Source organism: Myotis yumanensis, unplaced genomic scaffold (assembly GCF_028538775.1).
Source record: "Myotis yumanensis isolate MYYU_CA2020_CCGP unplaced genomic scaffold, mMyoYum1.0.hap1 SCAF_1, whole genome shotgun sequence".
Classification (NCBI taxonomy): Eukaryota; Metazoa; Chordata; class Mammalia; order Chiroptera; family Vespertilionidae; genus Myotis; species Myotis yumanensis.
In genome coordinates this window covers 236317111-236334758 of record NW_027223752.1, presented here as the reverse complement: position 1 = coordinate 236334758, position 17648 = coordinate 236317111, and the positions used below count along the sequence as shown (strand labels likewise).

Below are 17648 nucleotides of genomic sequence, written 5' to 3'. Positions count from 1 at the left end.
GGATAGAGAGCTAGAAACATCGATGAGAGAGAAACATCCATCAGCTGCCTCCTGCACACCCCCTACTGGGGAGGTGCCCGCAACCAAGGTACATGCCCTTGACCAGAATCGAACCCAGGACCTTTCAGTCCGTAGGCTGACGCTCTATCCACTGAGCCAAACTGGTTAGGGCCATAATATTTTTGCATAGTAAATATTGATGTTAGCATAAAAAAACTTCATTTTAAGTTACAGTTGACATTCAGTATTATTTTATATTAGTTTCAGGTGTACCACATAGTGGTAGACAATTACATAATTTGCAAAGTGATCCTCCCTATAGTTCAGGTACCCACCTGGCACCTTATAGAGTTATTACAATACTAGAGGCCCAATGCACAAATTTGTGCATAGGTGGGGTCCCTTGACCTGGCTGGCAATTGAGGGCTATGGGGGGCGGGGCGTGGCTGGCCAGGGGGAGGGACCCCGGGAGGTTGGCTGGCTTGGGGGAGGTTGGCCAGCTGACTCCCCCTGATCGGGGTCGATGGGGTGGCTAGCTGGGAGGATGGGCTGTGGGAGGTTGGCTGCGGGAGTGCACTGACCACCAGGGGGCAGCTCCTGCATTGAGCGTCTGCTCCCTGTTAGTCAATGTGCATCATAGCGACTGGTTGACTGGTTGTTCCGGTCATTGTTTGGTTGTAACGGTCACTTAGGCCATGTGGGAGGAGCACGTCATCCCCAGACGGACAGCCTGGGGGCTGTCCTATATATATAGTCAATAATATATATATATATATATATATATATATATATATATTATTGACTATATTCCTTATGCCGAACTTTATATCCTTGTGACTATTTTGTAACTACCAATCTATACTTCTCAATCACTTCCCCCAACCCCTCATCCCTTTAATGTTACCATTTTATTTTATTTTACTAGAGGCCTGATGCACGAAATTCATGCAAGGGGCTTGGCCCTCGCAGCCCCGGCTTCATCTGGAAGGTAGTGCGAACGGTCGTTCCACTGTTCGGCCATCTGGTCTAATTAGCATATTATGCTTTTATTATTATTTTTTAAAAATATAGTTTTTATCGATTTCAGATAGGAAGGGAGAGTGAAAGATAGAAACATCAATGATGAGAATCATTGATCAGCTGCCTCCTGCACGCCCCCCACTGGAGATCAAGTCCACAACCCAGGCATGTGCCCTTGACTGGAATCGAACCGGGGCCCTTCAGTCTGAAGGCCGACACTCTATCCACTGAGCAAACCCAGCTAGGGCTAATGTTACCATCTTAAAGATGAGGGAACTCAGGCTCAGCGAGGTTAAGTAACTTGCTCCAGGTCCCAGAGCTAGTAAGTCAGAGAGGAGGGATTTGAACCCAGGACTGTCTGACTTGTGAGCCCATCTCCCTTCCTCTATCTGCACGCCTGCACTACCTTCTGGCATAACTGTTTCCGCCTGCCTGACATGGCTGCTCTCAGCTCCCCGTGCTTCTGAGCTGGGGAGGGCTGGGACCTGGGCACTGACCTAGGGGTTTGCCGAGGCCTCAGGTCACCATCAGTCAATGAGGTGGCTTTTCCAGCCGCAGGGTGGATGCAGATGGCGGGTCATCTCAATCCTTCTGCCTGGGCTCCACCGAGCCAGGCTGAGCACATCAGCAGGGCTGGCGCCGGGGCGGGGGAGAGCTCAGGGGTGACCTGTCGCCAAGGAACCAGGCCCGTTTGGGTTTAAAACGGCGTGGATTCTTTTGATAGCAGCCAGGGCAGCAGCCACAGAAAATCCTGGCTGCGGTCCTATCGATTTAGCCATTTGTCTCAGGGAGACAAATCCCATTTAAAAAGGAGGATCAATGAGGTTAAACAGAAGAATATTTGCCGACCGGATTAGGAAAACCCCGTGGGCTAAAATGTTCTTAGAAAATCCTCTTAGTACACTTTTGCAGGAGCCAGGCATGCGAGGGGATCGCCTCCTCGCTGTGTCCTCGGAAGACAGGGCTCCGGCTGGGAGATAAGGAGTTTATTAGCGTCTAGTTGGGGAGAGTCCTTGACAGTGAGGCTGGCTTCTGAGGTTGCCTGAAGACACTCCTCGGTTTTCAGCTGTTTACTCTGCCCAGTTCTTCTAAAACCGTGGAAACGGGCCTGGGTGAGCAGGGCAGCACCGCCTCCACTGAACCATCGTCGCCCCAGGCACGCTGCTGCGGAGCCGTCCCGGGAACAGGGGACAGACACGTGCGGCGGCTGCCTGGCTGCAGACTGTTACTGTGTGCGCATGGGGTCTTATCGGTGGAGAGAAAAGTCTTCGAGTTCTGAAGACCCACCCTTTCCCCCATGGAGCTTCATGCCTCTGAGCCTTTGCACATGCTGTTCCCTCTGTATGGAATGCTTTACCCCCAGCCCGCGTGTCCTCTCTTCTGTGCAGCCCTGTCCCGGCTGTCCACCCAGAACGGCCAGTCCACCCCGTTGCTCTCACGCCACCATCTGACTAAGACGCCTTGTTTATTTCCTGTGCTGGGCAGGGCTTTTTCAGTTGCAGGTGACAAGTGAAACTCAACTCAGATACATGTCAGCAAAGGGTGACTTCCTGGTTTTTGTAACTGCAAAGACCAGGCTAGGCCATTTCCTCTCTAAGACACAGGCACAGCCAGAGGCAAAAGGGAGGCTCAGAGCCACCCGTGGAGGCTCTACTTTGGCCTCATCACACTGGCCTTTGAAACTACTGTGATCAACCCATTTTGAAGGTGAGGAGGCTGAGGCTCAAAGGTATCAAGTAACTTGCCCAAGCTCCCACAGCTAGGAAATGCCTGTTCCCGCCTGCCTTGCCTTTCCTTCTCCCTGTCTTCCCTTTTGTCCACTTAACTGTGATTTCAACCCAAAGAGGGCCTTCCCTAGGGAAGCCTCCTTCACGATCTGGCCTCGGTCAACCCCTCATAGTGCTCAGTACCGTTCCTTCCTAGCCCTTGGCACAGAGTAACTTTCCCTGGGCGATGCTCGGGTTAAAGTCTATCTCCGACACTGGACTATAACCTTGAAGAGGGAAAGGACAATATATACGTACATATTTTATACACTCTTGCATTCCCGTGGATAAAACAGCATTTGGGACATAACAGGTGCTCAATAAATATCTGCTGAGTAAAAGAATAAGAAACTGAAATTCAAACCCCTGTCTCCAAAACCCAGGCTCTTTTCTGACCTCTTAAGTCGGTGTTCTGCAGGACAGGAGTGGATGGGGCCATCCAGGTGAGGGATTAATAACCGTGTGACCCACTAGGAAGATGGCGTGTATGCGCGCGCATGTGTAGGACAGTGGCTTGCATCCAGGCTGTCTGTGGCCGAGGAGGCGCAACAAGAGAAGGAGCACCGAGCCAGGGAAAGGTGATGAAAAGAATAAAAGACCTCACCTGACTGCCTAAGGATCGGGGGTCCCAGGGAGCTCCCAGGGCTGTCCGTCAGGGGATGACGCGCTCGTAGTTATATTTGACAAGGATCACTCTGCCTGCCGTTGAGTGGAGGGTGGACAGAGGCTCACAGCAGAGCCCAGAGTGCCTGAACCCAGGATAGTGTCACCATAAAACAGGGTGGGGAGGACACAGTCCTGGACAGGGACGCCAGCGACGGAGAGGAGATGGGGAGACAGGTGGTAAGTGTGACTCCAGTTCTAGGCGTAGGCATCTGGACAGATGGTCTTGCCATCTCCCACAGCAGAGAGCGGGGCAGGGGTGTGTGTGTGAGGGGGAAGGGCTGAGCCAGCTGAGTCTGAGAAGCTGGTGCCCTTAGGTGTGGCTCCAGGTGAAGGGGCAGGTGGGTCTGAGCAGAGGGGGGAGGGCCCAGCCCCTGTTTCTAGACCTCACAGCGGGTCTCAGATGGGACGCTGCGGCAGGCCGATCCCCATTCATTTCTCTCCAGTTGCCTTCCGCTGAGCTTCACAGGCACAGACTGGGCGGGTCACAAGCGGAACTTGTCCGCGGGAGGCGTGGTGAGATCCTGGAACAGGGCTCTCCCTGCCCAGCCTTTCTCCACCTTTTTCTTTCTTTCTCTCTCTCTCTTTTTAAAGAAATGTCAGGCTCTGGCCCACCCATTCAGGCCTCAGTTCCCCCTTCTGTGAAGCACTGAGGTGCTATTAATCCATCCCTCTCAGGGCGGATAAAGAGGAAGACGGTGCTAGCGCCCTGCAGAGGGAAAGCCCCCCTCCCCCTGCCCCAGCTGGGGCCCCTTCCTGTCCTTGTCTCTGGGTTCTCAGCAACTATGCCCCAAAGCACAGAGGCTCCAGAATTGGGGGTGCTGGTAGGGAAGAGGGCTCTCTCAAGGCCAGGTGAACCCCCAATCTTAGAATGAGTGTGTGTGGAGGGGAGGCTGGGAGGCGTTCCTAGGTGACAGCCTCCTGTGGGGGGGCGGGGGGGGGGGGAGACAGGTGAAGGGAGCAGGTGGGCCTTCCCTGGCCGGTTTCAGGGGCCCTTGCACCACGCGCCGAGCCGGCATCATTGCCCCATTTTGAGGATGAGGAACCAAGGCCCAGGGAGGTCAAGTTTCGCGCTCAAGGTCACACAGCCAGGAATCAAGTCCAAATGGGACTTAGGTTTGTGAGAAACCCAGAGTTGCCCCGCCCCCCCCCCCCACCAGGTACCCCACAAGCGCTCTTTCCCAGCCTGCAGGCCAGTGCTCCACCCCCCGCCCCCATCCCTACCCATCCCTGCGTACCCCACCTTCCTGTTTATTAAACATGGCCAGGGCCGAGGCACCGGCAACAGGGCTGGGCCAGGCACCTATTTGTCTTCCCGGGCGCGTCTGCCCGGCGCGCTGCGGGACTCTGGCACTGGGGTGCCTCTAGGACCTGCGGGTTCCTCCCCAGACTCCGTCAGGCAGGGCGCCGGGAGACCCTGCCCAGGCACCGGCCGAGCGGGTGAGCAGGAGAGGGCGCCCCGGAACCCGTGGGGCGGGCGCGCGGGAGAGCGAAGACGCGGAGGCAGGAGCGAGGGCCCCGGGAGCCGCGGGCACCCAGGCAGCTCCGCCACGCTCGCCTCGAGCCGGCCTCCCGCCCCCGCCCCCTCGGTGGTGACTCGCTCCGTGCGTCTCCGGCTCGGAACCAGACACAGCTCCGCGCGCCGGGGCGTTGCGCGTTGCGGGCTCCCAGGAACAGCCCCGCGGCCCGGCTACTTCCTGTCCCCAGCGCCGGCACCGAAGGGGCGCACCGCGGCCACCCACCCGGAGGCGCCCGAGGAGAGAAGAGGCCTCGCGCGTCCCGGGGTCCCAGCGCAGCGCGCGGTGAGCGTTCCCCCGGGGCTCTGGGATCCTTGGCCGCGGGTTCCCTCGCGCTACCCCGGGTGCCCGATGGGGCCGCCCGGGGGGCACAGGGCCGACGTTTGGAGCGCACGCAGCCGGCCCCTGCCGCGGAGTTCGAGTCCGACATGCTGCTGCGGGGGCGCAATGGCACGGAGTACCCCGCGCGGCAGCAGCTGGCTCCCGGAGGCGCCCCGGGGGGAGCGGAGGGGGCGGCGCCGCTGGGGCCCGCGCAGGTGCTCACCGCTGGCCTCCTGACCCTGCTCATCGTCTGGACCCTGCTGGGCAACGTGCTGGTGTGCGCCGCCATCGTGCGCAGCCGCCACTTGCGCGCCAGGATGACCCACATGTTCATCGTGTCTCTGGCCGTGTCCGACCTCTTCGTGGCCTTGCTGGTCATGCCCTGGAAGGCTGTGGCGGAGGTGGCCGGCCACTGGCCCTTCGGGGCCTTCTGCGACGTGTGGGTGGCCTTCGACATCATGTGCTCCACCGCCTCCATCCTGAACCTGTGCGTCATCAGCGTGGACCGCTACTGGGCCATCTCCAGGCCCTTCAGCTACCAGCAGAGGATGACCCCGCGCGTGGCCCTGGTCATGGTGGGCCTGGCCTGGACCCTGTCCATCCTCATCTCCTTCATCCCGGTCCAGCTCCACTGGCACCGGGACGAGGCAGGCTCCCGGGGCACGGTGGACCCGCCGCCAGCCGACCTGGCCAACGGGACGTCCTGGGGGACAGCGGGGGACCCAGAGGTGCTGGAGGAGAACTGTGACTCCAGCCTGAACCGCACTTACGCCATCGCCTCCTCGCTCATCAGCTTCTACATCCCCGTGGCCATCATGATCGTGACCTACGCGCGCATCTACCGCATCGCGCACGCCCAGATCCGCAGGATTGCCTGCCTGGAGCGGGCGGGGCAGCGCGCGCAGAGGTGCGGGGGCCGTGAGCCGGAGCCCGGCCTGCGGGCGTCCATCCAGAAGGAGACCAAGGTGCTGAAGACCCTGTCGGTGATCATGGGGGTCTTCGTGTGCTGCTGGCTGCCCTTCTTCCTCCTGAACTGCATGGCCCCCTTCTGCAGCAGCCGCCCCGAGGGCGCCCGCGCCGGCTTCCCCTGCGTCAGCGACACCACCTTCGACGTCTTCGTCTGGTTCGGCTGGGCCAACTCCTCCCTCAACCCCGTCATTTACGCCTTCAACGCGGACTTCCGGAAGGTGTTCGCCCAGCTGCTGGGGTGCGGCCGCCTCTGCTCCCGGCGCACCCGGGTGGCGACCGTGACCCTCAGCAACGAGCTCATCTCCTACGACCAGGACACCGTCTTCTCCAGGGAGACCGCAGCCGCCTACAGCCACGTGGTCCCCAGCGAGGTGACCCCCCGCCACAGGGAGGGGGACAAGGAGGAGGAGGGCCCTTTGGATCTCATGTGCCAGAACGCTCAAGCGTCCCCAGAGGGTGACCCCGCCGCCCAGTCTGTCTGGGAGCTGGGCTGTGAGGGGGAGACTTCATTAGGCAAAACGACGCCTTTCACCTCAAGTGGGTTCCATTAAACTGCATACAAATGCCCTTCGTGGACCTACAGAGCTGCCCGGACACTGAAGCCCGGGGAACACACACACACACACACACACACACACACACACGCGCGCGCGCGCGTCCAGTGTTGCTCGGATCACCATCGTTCCTGTCTCTGTGTAGTAGCGTTTGTGCTTAGAAACCTTACCTGATTGGTTTGTTGCTGAAAGAATTGGCAGAAGCAATTGGGGCAAACTCGGTGTAATATACCCCAGTCTGGCAGATGCGGACCGATGGTCCTTTTAGAGGTGGTGTTTGGTCCTTACAAAAACTGGAAATGTGGGACTTGGTCTTAAACATATATCCTCTTCCCCTTTAAACCAATGGATGGCTCAGCGACTTGGGCTCGGGCGGCTTTTTGAATAGGTTCGGCGTGTGCGGTGCTGACGGGCGGGTGGCTCTGCTCCCCTGTCTCTTGCCTCCCGGGGCCTGTGTTGAAGCAGCATCTGCGCTCGGCGTCCTCCGACAGCTGAGGAATGCTTCCCGACGTGTCCTGGTGTCTAATAAACACAGATTGTGTGTGCGACGGGTGAGTGTCTTGCTTTGCCCGGTTGGTCCACAGGATGGCTCCTGCGGAAATCATGAACGCGTCCTTTCAAAGCAGGGAAGACCTCGCTGGGGCTGGAAGCACATGGTCCGTTTGTTTCCTACACGGACAGCTTGGCCTTAAAGATGCACGCAGGGCCAAGGGATGTTTTCGTTTGCTTGTTTGTTTCTTGTTAATCCTCACCTGAGGGTATATTTTCCATTGATTTTTAGAGAGAGTGGGAGGGTGGGAGGAGGGGGGGCGAGAGCGGGAGACACATTGATTGGTTGCCTCTGCACATTCCCTGGCTGGGGTAGGGGAACAAACCTGCAACCAGGTACGTGCCCTTGACCAGGAGTGGACCCCTCGACCCTTTGGCGTGCAGGCTGATGCTCCACCACTGAGCACACTGGCGAGGGCATGGGCCAGGGGATCGTCAAGAGCTTCTGATGCCTCAGGATTTTAAAAAATATATATTTTATTGATTTTTTACAGAGAGGAGGGGAGAGGGATAGAGAGTTAGAAACATCGATCAGCTGTCTCCTGCACACCTCCTACTGGGGATGTGCCTGCAACCGAGGTACATGCCCTTGATGGGAATCGGACCTGGGACCCTTCAGTCCGCAGGCCGACGCTCTATCTGCTGAGCCAAACCAGTTAGGGCTCAGAATTTTTTTGTTTATTAGACACAGACATGTGGAATCTGTGCTGAGAGCTAGCTTCAATGCCACGGCATCAGACACCAACATCTCAAGCCTGAGATTCTTTTTTATCTGATTTGGAATCTTTTTTTTTAAAGAACGTAACACAAAACAACTCTCTGATTCCTAGAGGGTTTCTATCAGTTCCGGGAGGCGATCACATGGCACAACAGCAAGATCTGTCTCAGCTTTTGGTCAACCGTGTGTTCGGAGGGACGTTGACATGCTGACCTGCTTTGGAAAACAAATCCCAGTTTTAAACAGGGATTTTTATTTGTAGACGACAAGCAATGAGGGACTGCACTTTAACTAAAATGTAGGAGCGAGAGGCGACACTTGAATGAACTTGAAAAACCTGTGCCTTGAGGGGCTCCCCCAAATGCCCAAGGAGGTCCAGTCATTTCCCTCCCTGCCGGTCCCGCAGTCTGCACAGGAATTGGGGCGTGCTATTCCAGAACCATCCCGGTCAAGAGCAGCTCACTGCCGTTGGAGCTCAGTATGAGCGCTGTTGGCAAAAGCAAATGAAATGTGGATATGTAATTCCATGCAGTCAGCCCCCACTTTGAAGCAGGTTTATCAAGACCCATTCAATCCATTTGGCTCCTCTTAGGGATGATTTGATTGTTAGAGTCTACTGACCAGCCGTGTCTCGTTCACTGTAAAATGTGCAGTGCCCGGCACGTGATGCGTAACAGGTTATTTGTTGAATGAGTAAGTGACTATTCGGGAACGGTGAAATGGAAAGCAAATCCTATTTGGAACATTCATTTTCATACATGACTTGGAATATTCATTTTCATATATGATTTGGAACATTCATTTTCATATATGATTTGGAACATTCATTTTTATACATGATTTGGAACATTCATTTTCATATATGCTTTAGTCAAATCGATGTTGGCGTCTGAGGTCTGAGTCCCATTTCTGACCTCCTGTGAACTGACAGCGAAATGGACCACCAGGGAAGCACCCGACTGTGACAGGTGCCTGCTCTGTGGTTCAGGAAGTGGCTGCGTGACCTTGAACGAGTGGATGAGGCTCCCTGGGCCTCAGGTTCCCCCTGCATCTGTCCATTGCGCTCCACGGTGCAGATGTGAGTGGATGGAGTCCAGGGGGAAAACAAGGCTCTGTGTGCGTTTCCTCCCCGGGGCTGCCTGGGGCATTCCCTGTGCAGCAAGAAGCCCCTCGCAGGAGAGGATTCTGCATTGTTTCCCACTGTCTCTGCCCTGGGGAATCCCTGTTAAAAGGGGGATTCCTTATTCCCGGCTCTCCGGAGACCACAGTGTCAGGGAACACAGTTTGAGAAGCTCTGCTTGATCTAGAAGCCTCGAAAATGCAGCTGTTTTAAACAGGCCAACGCTTTTGTGGCAAACATTGTTCTAGACCCCAGTTCAAATCATTCCTGTGTCGGGAAAAGTGGATTATGTGAGGATTTTGGAAACCCCTTCTGAAAAGTATCAACCATTCCGATTATTTACATGCCATGTGGTGGGCACTGTCCTAGGGATCTAGTCACCCATCCAGTGCTCGGTGTCCTGAGCTTCTTTTTAGGGGGAGGCAAGCGCACCGCCCGGACTGGCCAGGCTGGCTGCAGTGCGTGGCCCCACCCAGACTGAAATGTCCCGCCAGGCGGCCATGATTGATGTGCTGCTACAGGAGACAGAGCGAGAGCAGTGGCGAAGCTGTGTTATCCAGGGTGGTCCAGGAGCTTCTGGAAGAGGCTGATGGAGAGAGACCCAGGTGAAGAAGTAGGGGTTGGAGCAACTCTAACGCCCGGAGGAAGAGCGCGCCAGGCGGAGGGACTGGCTCCAGCCCAGGCCTGGGAGTGGGACAGCGCTTGGCACCTGGGAGGAGAGAAAGGCCGCCCCTGTGGCTGAGGGCCCTGACAGGTCGGCTATAAGGCAGGCCCGTATAGTGTTCAGTTGATGCTCAGCCCCGGGGGCAGGCACTGTCATCACCCGCTCACAGATGAAGCAATGAAGGCACGAGGAGGGGACTCACTAGCCCAGGACCACAGAGCTTAGGGGCGGCAGAGCTGGACGTGAACCTGTAGCCTGGCCATGGAGTCTACGCCACCCGGCAGTGGTGAGAGGGGCCGCAGGGCATCCCCCGTCAGCTACCGCACTAGCACCTGGACCAGACATTCCTCATTCCCGTGCTAGGAGCTGGTTAACTGCGGTGCTCCCATAGCCACCTTCCCCGCGCACCTGCATTGGGGGGCAAGCAGCAGGCGGCAGTGGGGCAAAGAGCCATGTCCTGAGCCCGTCCGTGGTGGAGCCTCATATTAACCCCACCTGCTAGGATTTTTCCATTTTACAGATGAAGACGCTGAGGTCCAGAGAGGGTAATTGTTTGTCCAATGTCCTATCACTAGGAAGTGGTGGAACCAGGGTGTACACCTGGGCCAGTAGTTCTCAACTGGGGTGACTTTGTCCTCCAGGGGCCATTTTTGGTTGTCACAACTGCGTGTGGGGTACTCCGGCCATCTAGTGCAGTGATGGCGAACCTATGACACACGTGTCAGAGGTGACACGCGAACTCATTTTTTTGGTTGATTTTTCTTTGTTAAATGGCATTTAAATATATAAAATAAATATCAAAAATATAAATCTTTGTTTTACCCTGGTTGCAAATATCAAAAATTTCTATACGTGACACGGCACCAGAGTTAAGTTAGGGTTTTTCAAAATGCTGACACGCCGAGCTCAAAAGGTTCCCCATCACTGATCTAGTGGGTCCTGGCCAGGGATGCTGCCAAACACCCTACTGTGCACAGGATGCCCCCCTGCCCCCACCAGGACTAGTCGGCCCTGAGAGGGCTTGATCCAGGCTGGTGGAGTCCAGGTCCCAGCTGCCTGTCCACAGAGCGCACCACCCAGGGTTGGAAACGCCACAGCCCCCCAAATTAAAACCGCGCTGAGACATCACCTCAACCTGTCAGAATAGCCACCATCGATGAGTCAGCAAACAGCACGTGCTGGTGAGGGTGTGGAGAAAGGGGAACCTCGTGTACTAATTGGTGGGGATGCAGACTGGTGCAGCCACTGTGGAAAGCGGTGTGGAGGTTCCTCGAAAATTAACAATGGAACTGCCTTATGACCCAGCGATTCCACTTTTGGGAATTTATCTGGAGAAACCCCAAACACTAATTTGAAAGAATATACGCACCCCTATCTTGATAGCCGTGTTATTCACAATAGCCAAGATTTGGAAGCAGCCCAAGTGCCCATCACAGACGAGTGGATAAAAAAGTTGTGGCATGTTTACACAACGAAATACTACTTGGCCATAAAACAGAAGGAAATCTTACCATTTGCATCAGCACGGATAGTCCTGGAGAGCACTGTGCTGAGTGAAATAAGCCTGTCAGAGAAAGACAGAGAGACTCCCCCTGCATTTGGGGGTGGCCTTCTTTCCCGCACCCCATATAGCACACGGGGCACAGCAGGGACATGTGAGCAGGTGAGCAGGGAGCACTTCCTTAAACTCGCTCTCACTCTCCTCACCCTGTTCCGGGCTCCGTGTGATGGCAGGAACGACCGTCCCCACGTGGGGAAGGTCCACGGGCTGGTTGGTGAGACACAAAATGGCAACTGATAAAATTACGCTCCGTCCTAGGGAACAGCGAGGGCCCCTCAGCCATTCCCGCCTCCCGGAGGCCTCCCTCCCCGCAACCCCTCTTCTGTGGGGGCTTCAGGGCAGGTGGGCTCCTGATAAGGGCTCACAGCTCACAGGTGTGCACGCAGGGCCGGGGGAGCCAGGTGGGCCCTGCGTCTCCTCTGTGACTGGCCTCTGCGAACCACAGACATGAGGCCCTGAGGCCAGACATTGGTCCAGGGGAGCACATCAGACCCCGCTCCTTGATGGGAGGGGTGTCCAGGAATTCGCAGATGTTTTACATTTTCTGTTTATTAAAAAATTATTCTGATATAATATCAGACTTACAGAAAAGTTGCAAAATATTACAAAGGAATTTCTAAATGCCCTTGATTCAGGTCCCCCAAACATTAACATTTTACTATGCTACTCTCTTTCTCTCTCTCTCTCTCCATTTAAAACACAATGTCCATTTACTCCCAAATATTTCATACTTCAGAGCATTTTTTCTACAAGCAAGAATTTTCTTTCTTTTTAAAATATATTTTTTATTGATTTCAGAGAGGAAGGGAGAGGGGGAAAGAGAGATAGAAACATCAGTGATGAGAGAGAATCCTTGATCGGCTGCCTCTTGCACACTCCCCACAGGAGATGATCAAGCCCACAACCCGGCATGTGCCCTGACCGGGAATTGAACCCGTGACCTCCTCAACCACGGAGCCACGCTGGCTGGGCAGGAATTTTCTTATCAAATCTGCAGACCTCATTCAGAGTTCATGATGATGTCCTTTAGAGCAAAACCCGACCCTGCTGCACTGAGCTGTTAGCGTTGCACTGAGCTGTGACGTCTCTTTATTCCGAAACAGCTCCTGCCCGTCTCTCATGACATTGACTTTCACGAGAAACATCCAGCCAGGCACTTGGGAAAATGTCCCTAAATTCGGGTTTGCCTGCTGTTTCCTCCCGAGGAGAGTCTGAGCCTTTGGGCAGGGACCCCACAGAAGCGAAGCCAAGTTCCTCCCAGAGCATCGTGCCAGGGGGTGCGTGCCGCCAATGGATCTGTCATGAGCAGCGCTAGCCCCCCAGAAAGCTGTATTTACCCTGTGCAACGCATGAGTATCCTTTGGGGAGATACCTGGAGGCTGTGGAAATACCCTATTCATCTTCCCACTTTCTCCCGTTGGTTTTAACATCGATGAAGGACCCTCCCCGAGTCACTGATGATTGTGGTTGCCGCATGGCGTTTTTGAAAAATTCCACCATTTTTTTATTGTTGGTTTTCTACTGTTTCTAATAGCAGCGTAGCTTCTGGCTTCTGGGATTCCTGACTTTTTCAGTAGGTTGTGACCCTTTACTCTCCATGTTTATCACGATGTCTAGATGGTCCCAGGTTTGGCCAGTGGGAGGCCTTGGCAGTCAGCTCCTGTGCCCTTCATTGTTCTCCGGGCCGTTTGCTATTTCTTTGTACAAGACACCTTGTGTATCCCCTGCCTGAGCCCTGGAGTCGGCCATGTCCCCAACACACCGATTGCTCTCAGCAGAGGGAGGCACATGGGAATCTAGCCCTGGGCACTGCGGTGTCATTGCTCCTGGGGTGACATTGCTGGTAGGCCCCCTCAGAGGATAGAGCTGGGAACCAGACACATTCCTCTGTGCATCTGCTCTGACCCATAAGCACCCGAGCCAATTCTGTGCCTCGCTGTGTACGCATATTAAGTCCCATGGGTTCATTCTGATACTTTATGGACATATTTTGAAAGAATGGCCCCTGGCTTAAATCTTTACTTCCTTAATGTCTTAGTTCACGAGACCAGGAAGTTAAAGGGATTCAGTTACCTGCCAAGGTGTGTTTTTCCCCTCCCATATTAAAATGGGGGTAGGAACTTGTAGCTCGTTGGGAGGGTTATGTGACACGACACGTGGCACGTGTGAGGCTATGCACGCAGTGAGAATTTGGAAACCGTCAGCTGTGTGATCGGGTCTCTAAGGCCCGAGAGCAAGGGCAGGCCCTCTCTGTGTCCGGGTAGCCCAGGGCCAGGAGCTCAGGGGCCAAGATCTAGGCGAGGGAGAGAATGAATCAACAGCAGCCCAGACTCTGGCCACACCTGGAGCAGGAAGAAGCAGGATGAGATGATAAGCTTGATAAGGAGATAAACGGTTGGGAGCAGGGAGGGGTAAGAGGAGAATGTTCTATTCTTCTTTTTGTTAAATTTATTTATTTCAGAGAGAGAGAGAGAGAGAGGAAGGGAGAGAGAGAGAGAAGGAGAGAAATGTGGATTTGTTGTTCCACTTATTTATGGATTCATTGGTTGCTTCTTGTATGTGCCCTGACCGGGGATTGAACCCACAACCTTGGCCTATCGGGACGATGCTCTAACCAACTGAACTACCCGGCCAGGGCCTAAAGGAGAATGTTCTGGAGGCCAGATGGGAGCCCTGGAGCTCTAGGCCAACGTGAGAAGAACTCACAGGAACATGAGTGTCCCCACTCACAAGTGGGCACAGAGCTGGTACCAAAGTGAGAGGAGGCGTGTAGGGAGGGGACACATGCTTTTTGCGTGTAGGAGAGACGTGAATGGTTTCGTGCTGAGGACAGACCGGAGGCAGTCTCCGTGAGGGCCTCCAGTGATCGCTGCCTCCTGTCTTCTCCCTGTGCAATTGCCTCCACTTGAGTGTGGCTGAACCTCATGGTTTGCATCTCATGAACAGAATATGGCAAACGTGATGGATGGACGCACCTTTGAGTTTAGGTTCCAAAAGGACTGTTCTTTCTGTCTCACTAGCTATTTCTGGCCCTTTCTCTTTCTCTAATTTTTTTTTTTTAAATATGTTTTTATTGACTTTTAGAGAGAGAAGAAAGGAGAGGGATATATAGAGAGGAACATCTATGAGAGAGAAACACCATGGATAGGCTGCCTCCTGCATGCCCCCTACTGGGGATTGAGCCCATGCAACCCGGGCATGTGCTCTGACCAAGATTCCAACCAGTGACCTCTTGGTTCCTGGGTCCACAATGCTCAACCACTGAGCCACACCGGCCAGGCGCCCTTTCTCTTTCTTGTTTGGATGGTCTGCAATGCTGTGAGCTGTCCCGTGGGGAGGGCCAGTGGCAAGAAACTAAGGGAGACCTCTGGCCAACTGGCGCCCAGGACCCGAGGCCTGCCCTAGCCACGTGGGTGAACTTGGAGTTGGAGCCTTGGCTGAACCTGTAGCCCAGGCTGCCACCCTGACGGCCACCTGGAAGAGACCCTGAACCATAACACCCAGCGAAGCGTGGCCTGGGCTCCCGACCCACGGGAACAGTGAGATGATAAACTCTCGCTGTTTCAGCTGCTACGTGTTGTGCTAATATGTTCCTGAGTCATAGATGTCTCGCTCAGAAGACAAGGGAGGAACATGCTGTGTACCTTTGAGTTGGGGGTGGGGGGAAAGGGTGCTCCCTGTCCTCGGACATCCGTTTCCAAAGGAGACCACCAGCCCCAAAACGTTCCTCCCAGTCGTTCCTCCGACGTAAATGACACTGGTGACATCTATGCCTTCCCCACCACGCCTCCCATTAAGATGGAACACCATTCACTTGCTTGCGGATTAAATATAGATGCTCAGGGACGCTTAGCACTTGATTAATCCTGATTGAAAGAAGTGTGGAGAACAGTAATTTACAACTGACAGCTGTGAGCTCCTGGGAGGGCAAAACAGCCTTTCAAAGGCCTGGTCTGCGAGTGTTTTTGGTAGTCTGTGAGTGTTTTTGGTAGTCTGTGAGTGTTTTTGGTAGTCTGCGAAAGACAGTGGCTTTGTTTTGTTTTCTGTGCAAAGTGGCAGGAAGCCATTTTCAAAGAAGAGTGAAGGGGGAAAAGGTGACCTCAAAAATGAACTGAAAACAAACTCAGAGGCACTGGGTCTTCATCACGGCAAACTCCTGCGGCAAGAGAGGCTGTTCAACCACGATCCAGAATCAAAGCAACTTCTGGTGAAATGATCGGGACATTTCGGGCAACAGAGAAGGCGTGTCGGGCCAGGAGGCGAGAATTTGGGGTTGAGACCAGTCGTGTGATTTTTTTTCATTTTTATTTATTTATTTATGTTTATAAAAGATTTTTTTAAAATTGATTTTTAGAGAGGGAGGAAGGGAGAGAGGGCAAAACGTCAAAGTAAGAGGGAAACATCAATCGGCTGCCTCCTGCCCGCCCCCTACTGGGGATCGAACCTGGGTTATGTGCCCTGACGGGAATCAAACCGGCGGCCCCTTGGTGCATGGGGTGATGCCCAACCAACTGAGCCACACTGGCCAGGGCCCCGTTGTGTGATTTTAAGTAAATGGTTCAACATCTCCTGAGTTTTGTCTCCTCACCTCTAATAATGAAAACCATCATGCCTACCTCCCCGAACCATTATTAATGTAAAAAATGCATATTTCCCAGAGTTTACCCCAATATCAGATGCCATGCTTGGACCTGTGCCCAGGAGTCTCATGGATCCTGTGGGGGTCAGAATAGGTCACCCCAAGGTGTGCCTCTGTGGCATGTGGATTATTTTGAGCTAAAGGCAACCTAAACCCTGTGGCCTCAAGAGAAACTTCTGCCCTGTCCCTTGACTACCTAGGATAGTTTGAATTGGGCCTTGCCCGTAATAAGAGATGGTCAGAGATAACCCTTTGAACTGTCTCTATGGTAGGGCAAACTACAAATTACTGCACATCTGTTCTTCTTATCGTTACCATCCTCCCCTCTGAAGCCCGAAGGTGTCTTACGTCATCCTTAGCTCGAATGTCATAGACACCTCGTTTCCCCTTTCTGTCCCTGAGCCTGTCAGGTATGTAGGGGTCCCATACATATGTATGCAGTTACATGTGGTTACTTTTCTCTTGCAGAGCAGCTGAAAGAACCTAGGCGGATAGAGGAAAGTCTCTCCATTCCCACAATCCTTTGCAGCAGCTTGCTGTGGTCCAAATGGGTGTGTCCCTCCATTTTATACATTGGCATCCTAACCCCCCAAGTGATGGTGTTAGAAGGTGGGGCCTTTGGGAGGTGCTAAGGGCAGGAGGTCAGAGTCCCCGTGGTTGGGATTGGTGCTCTTATAAAAGACAGCCGAGGGAGTTCCCATCCCCTCTGCCACGAGAGGTTGCAGCTACAGCAAACACAGGGCTGCCTTGGAAACGAGCTCTCGCCAAACACTGAATCACCAGCACCTTGACCCTGGAGCTCCCAGCCTCCACGCTGTGAGGGATAAAGTTCTGTTGCTTATAAGCCACTTAGTCTGCGGTATTTTGTTATAACAGCCCGAGTGGACTAAGACACAGCCCCGTGCATAGGTGTGCCCATTCCCACTGCACAGCTGACGATGCTCTACCGAGAGGTTCAGAGAGGTGATGCTGCTTGCTTCCGGTCTCACAGCTAAGAAGTGGCGACGGCTGGCTTGACACTATCCCACATGGTAAAAATGTGACGTGAAAACAAATTGCAAAACCAAACCAAACCCACGAGTCCCGAAGACGTCCTGCCCTCCTGCCCTCCTGCCCTCCTGCCCTGTGCCCGGTGCCAGGAGCCCAGAATTAAAGACCCATTGGCAGCGTATTTTGTGGAGCCCTCAGTGGTGCTGGAGGAGGAGCCTGGTGGTGGTGGAAGGCGGGATGATGCTTTTAGACTCAGCTTCGGACTCGTGTGGAAGCTGCATGAGGGCCATCCAGGTAGGTGCATGTGGTGGGGACCAGGGCAGAGGTCTGGACCTGGGCCGCCGGCACCAAAGATAACTGCCAACATTGATTGGCTGCTTGGTTTGTGCTGGGCACTGTGCCGAAGGTTTCGGGGTCCTCACAATGGCACAGGGACATGGCTGCTCTCGGTGTCCCCGCGGTGCAGAGCAGCGAGGGGACCTGCTTCTCAACCACATGCAGGCAAAAGCGAAAACATCAGGGCGAACAATCTCGTACGTCCCTGGCCTTCCTCTTTGGGGGTTCCCGGCTCAACCTCGCCCCTCCAGCTCCAGTGTC

At 54.4% G+C, this 17648-nt stretch overlaps 1 protein-coding gene across 1 annotated transcript; it reads left to right on the top strand.

The window, feature by feature from the left end:
• The first annotated feature begins 4870 nt into the window (after positions 1-4870).
• DRD5 (dopamine receptor D5) lies at positions 4871-7358 on the top strand. Its single transcript, XM_070411240.1, has one exon. The coding sequence runs from the start codon at positions 5395-5397 to the stop codon at positions 6805-6807; it is 1413 nt and encodes a 470-aa protein (XP_070267341.1). The 5' UTR covers positions 4871-5394; the 3' UTR covers positions 6808-7358.
• The last annotated feature ends 10290 nt before the right edge of the window (positions 7359-17648 follow it).

Excerpts from the sequence above, each read along its gene's own strand:
- DRD5 (XM_070411240.1), top strand. The coding sequence starts at position 5,395 with ATGCTGCTGCGGGGGCGCAATGGCACGGAGTACCCCGCGCGGCAGCAG.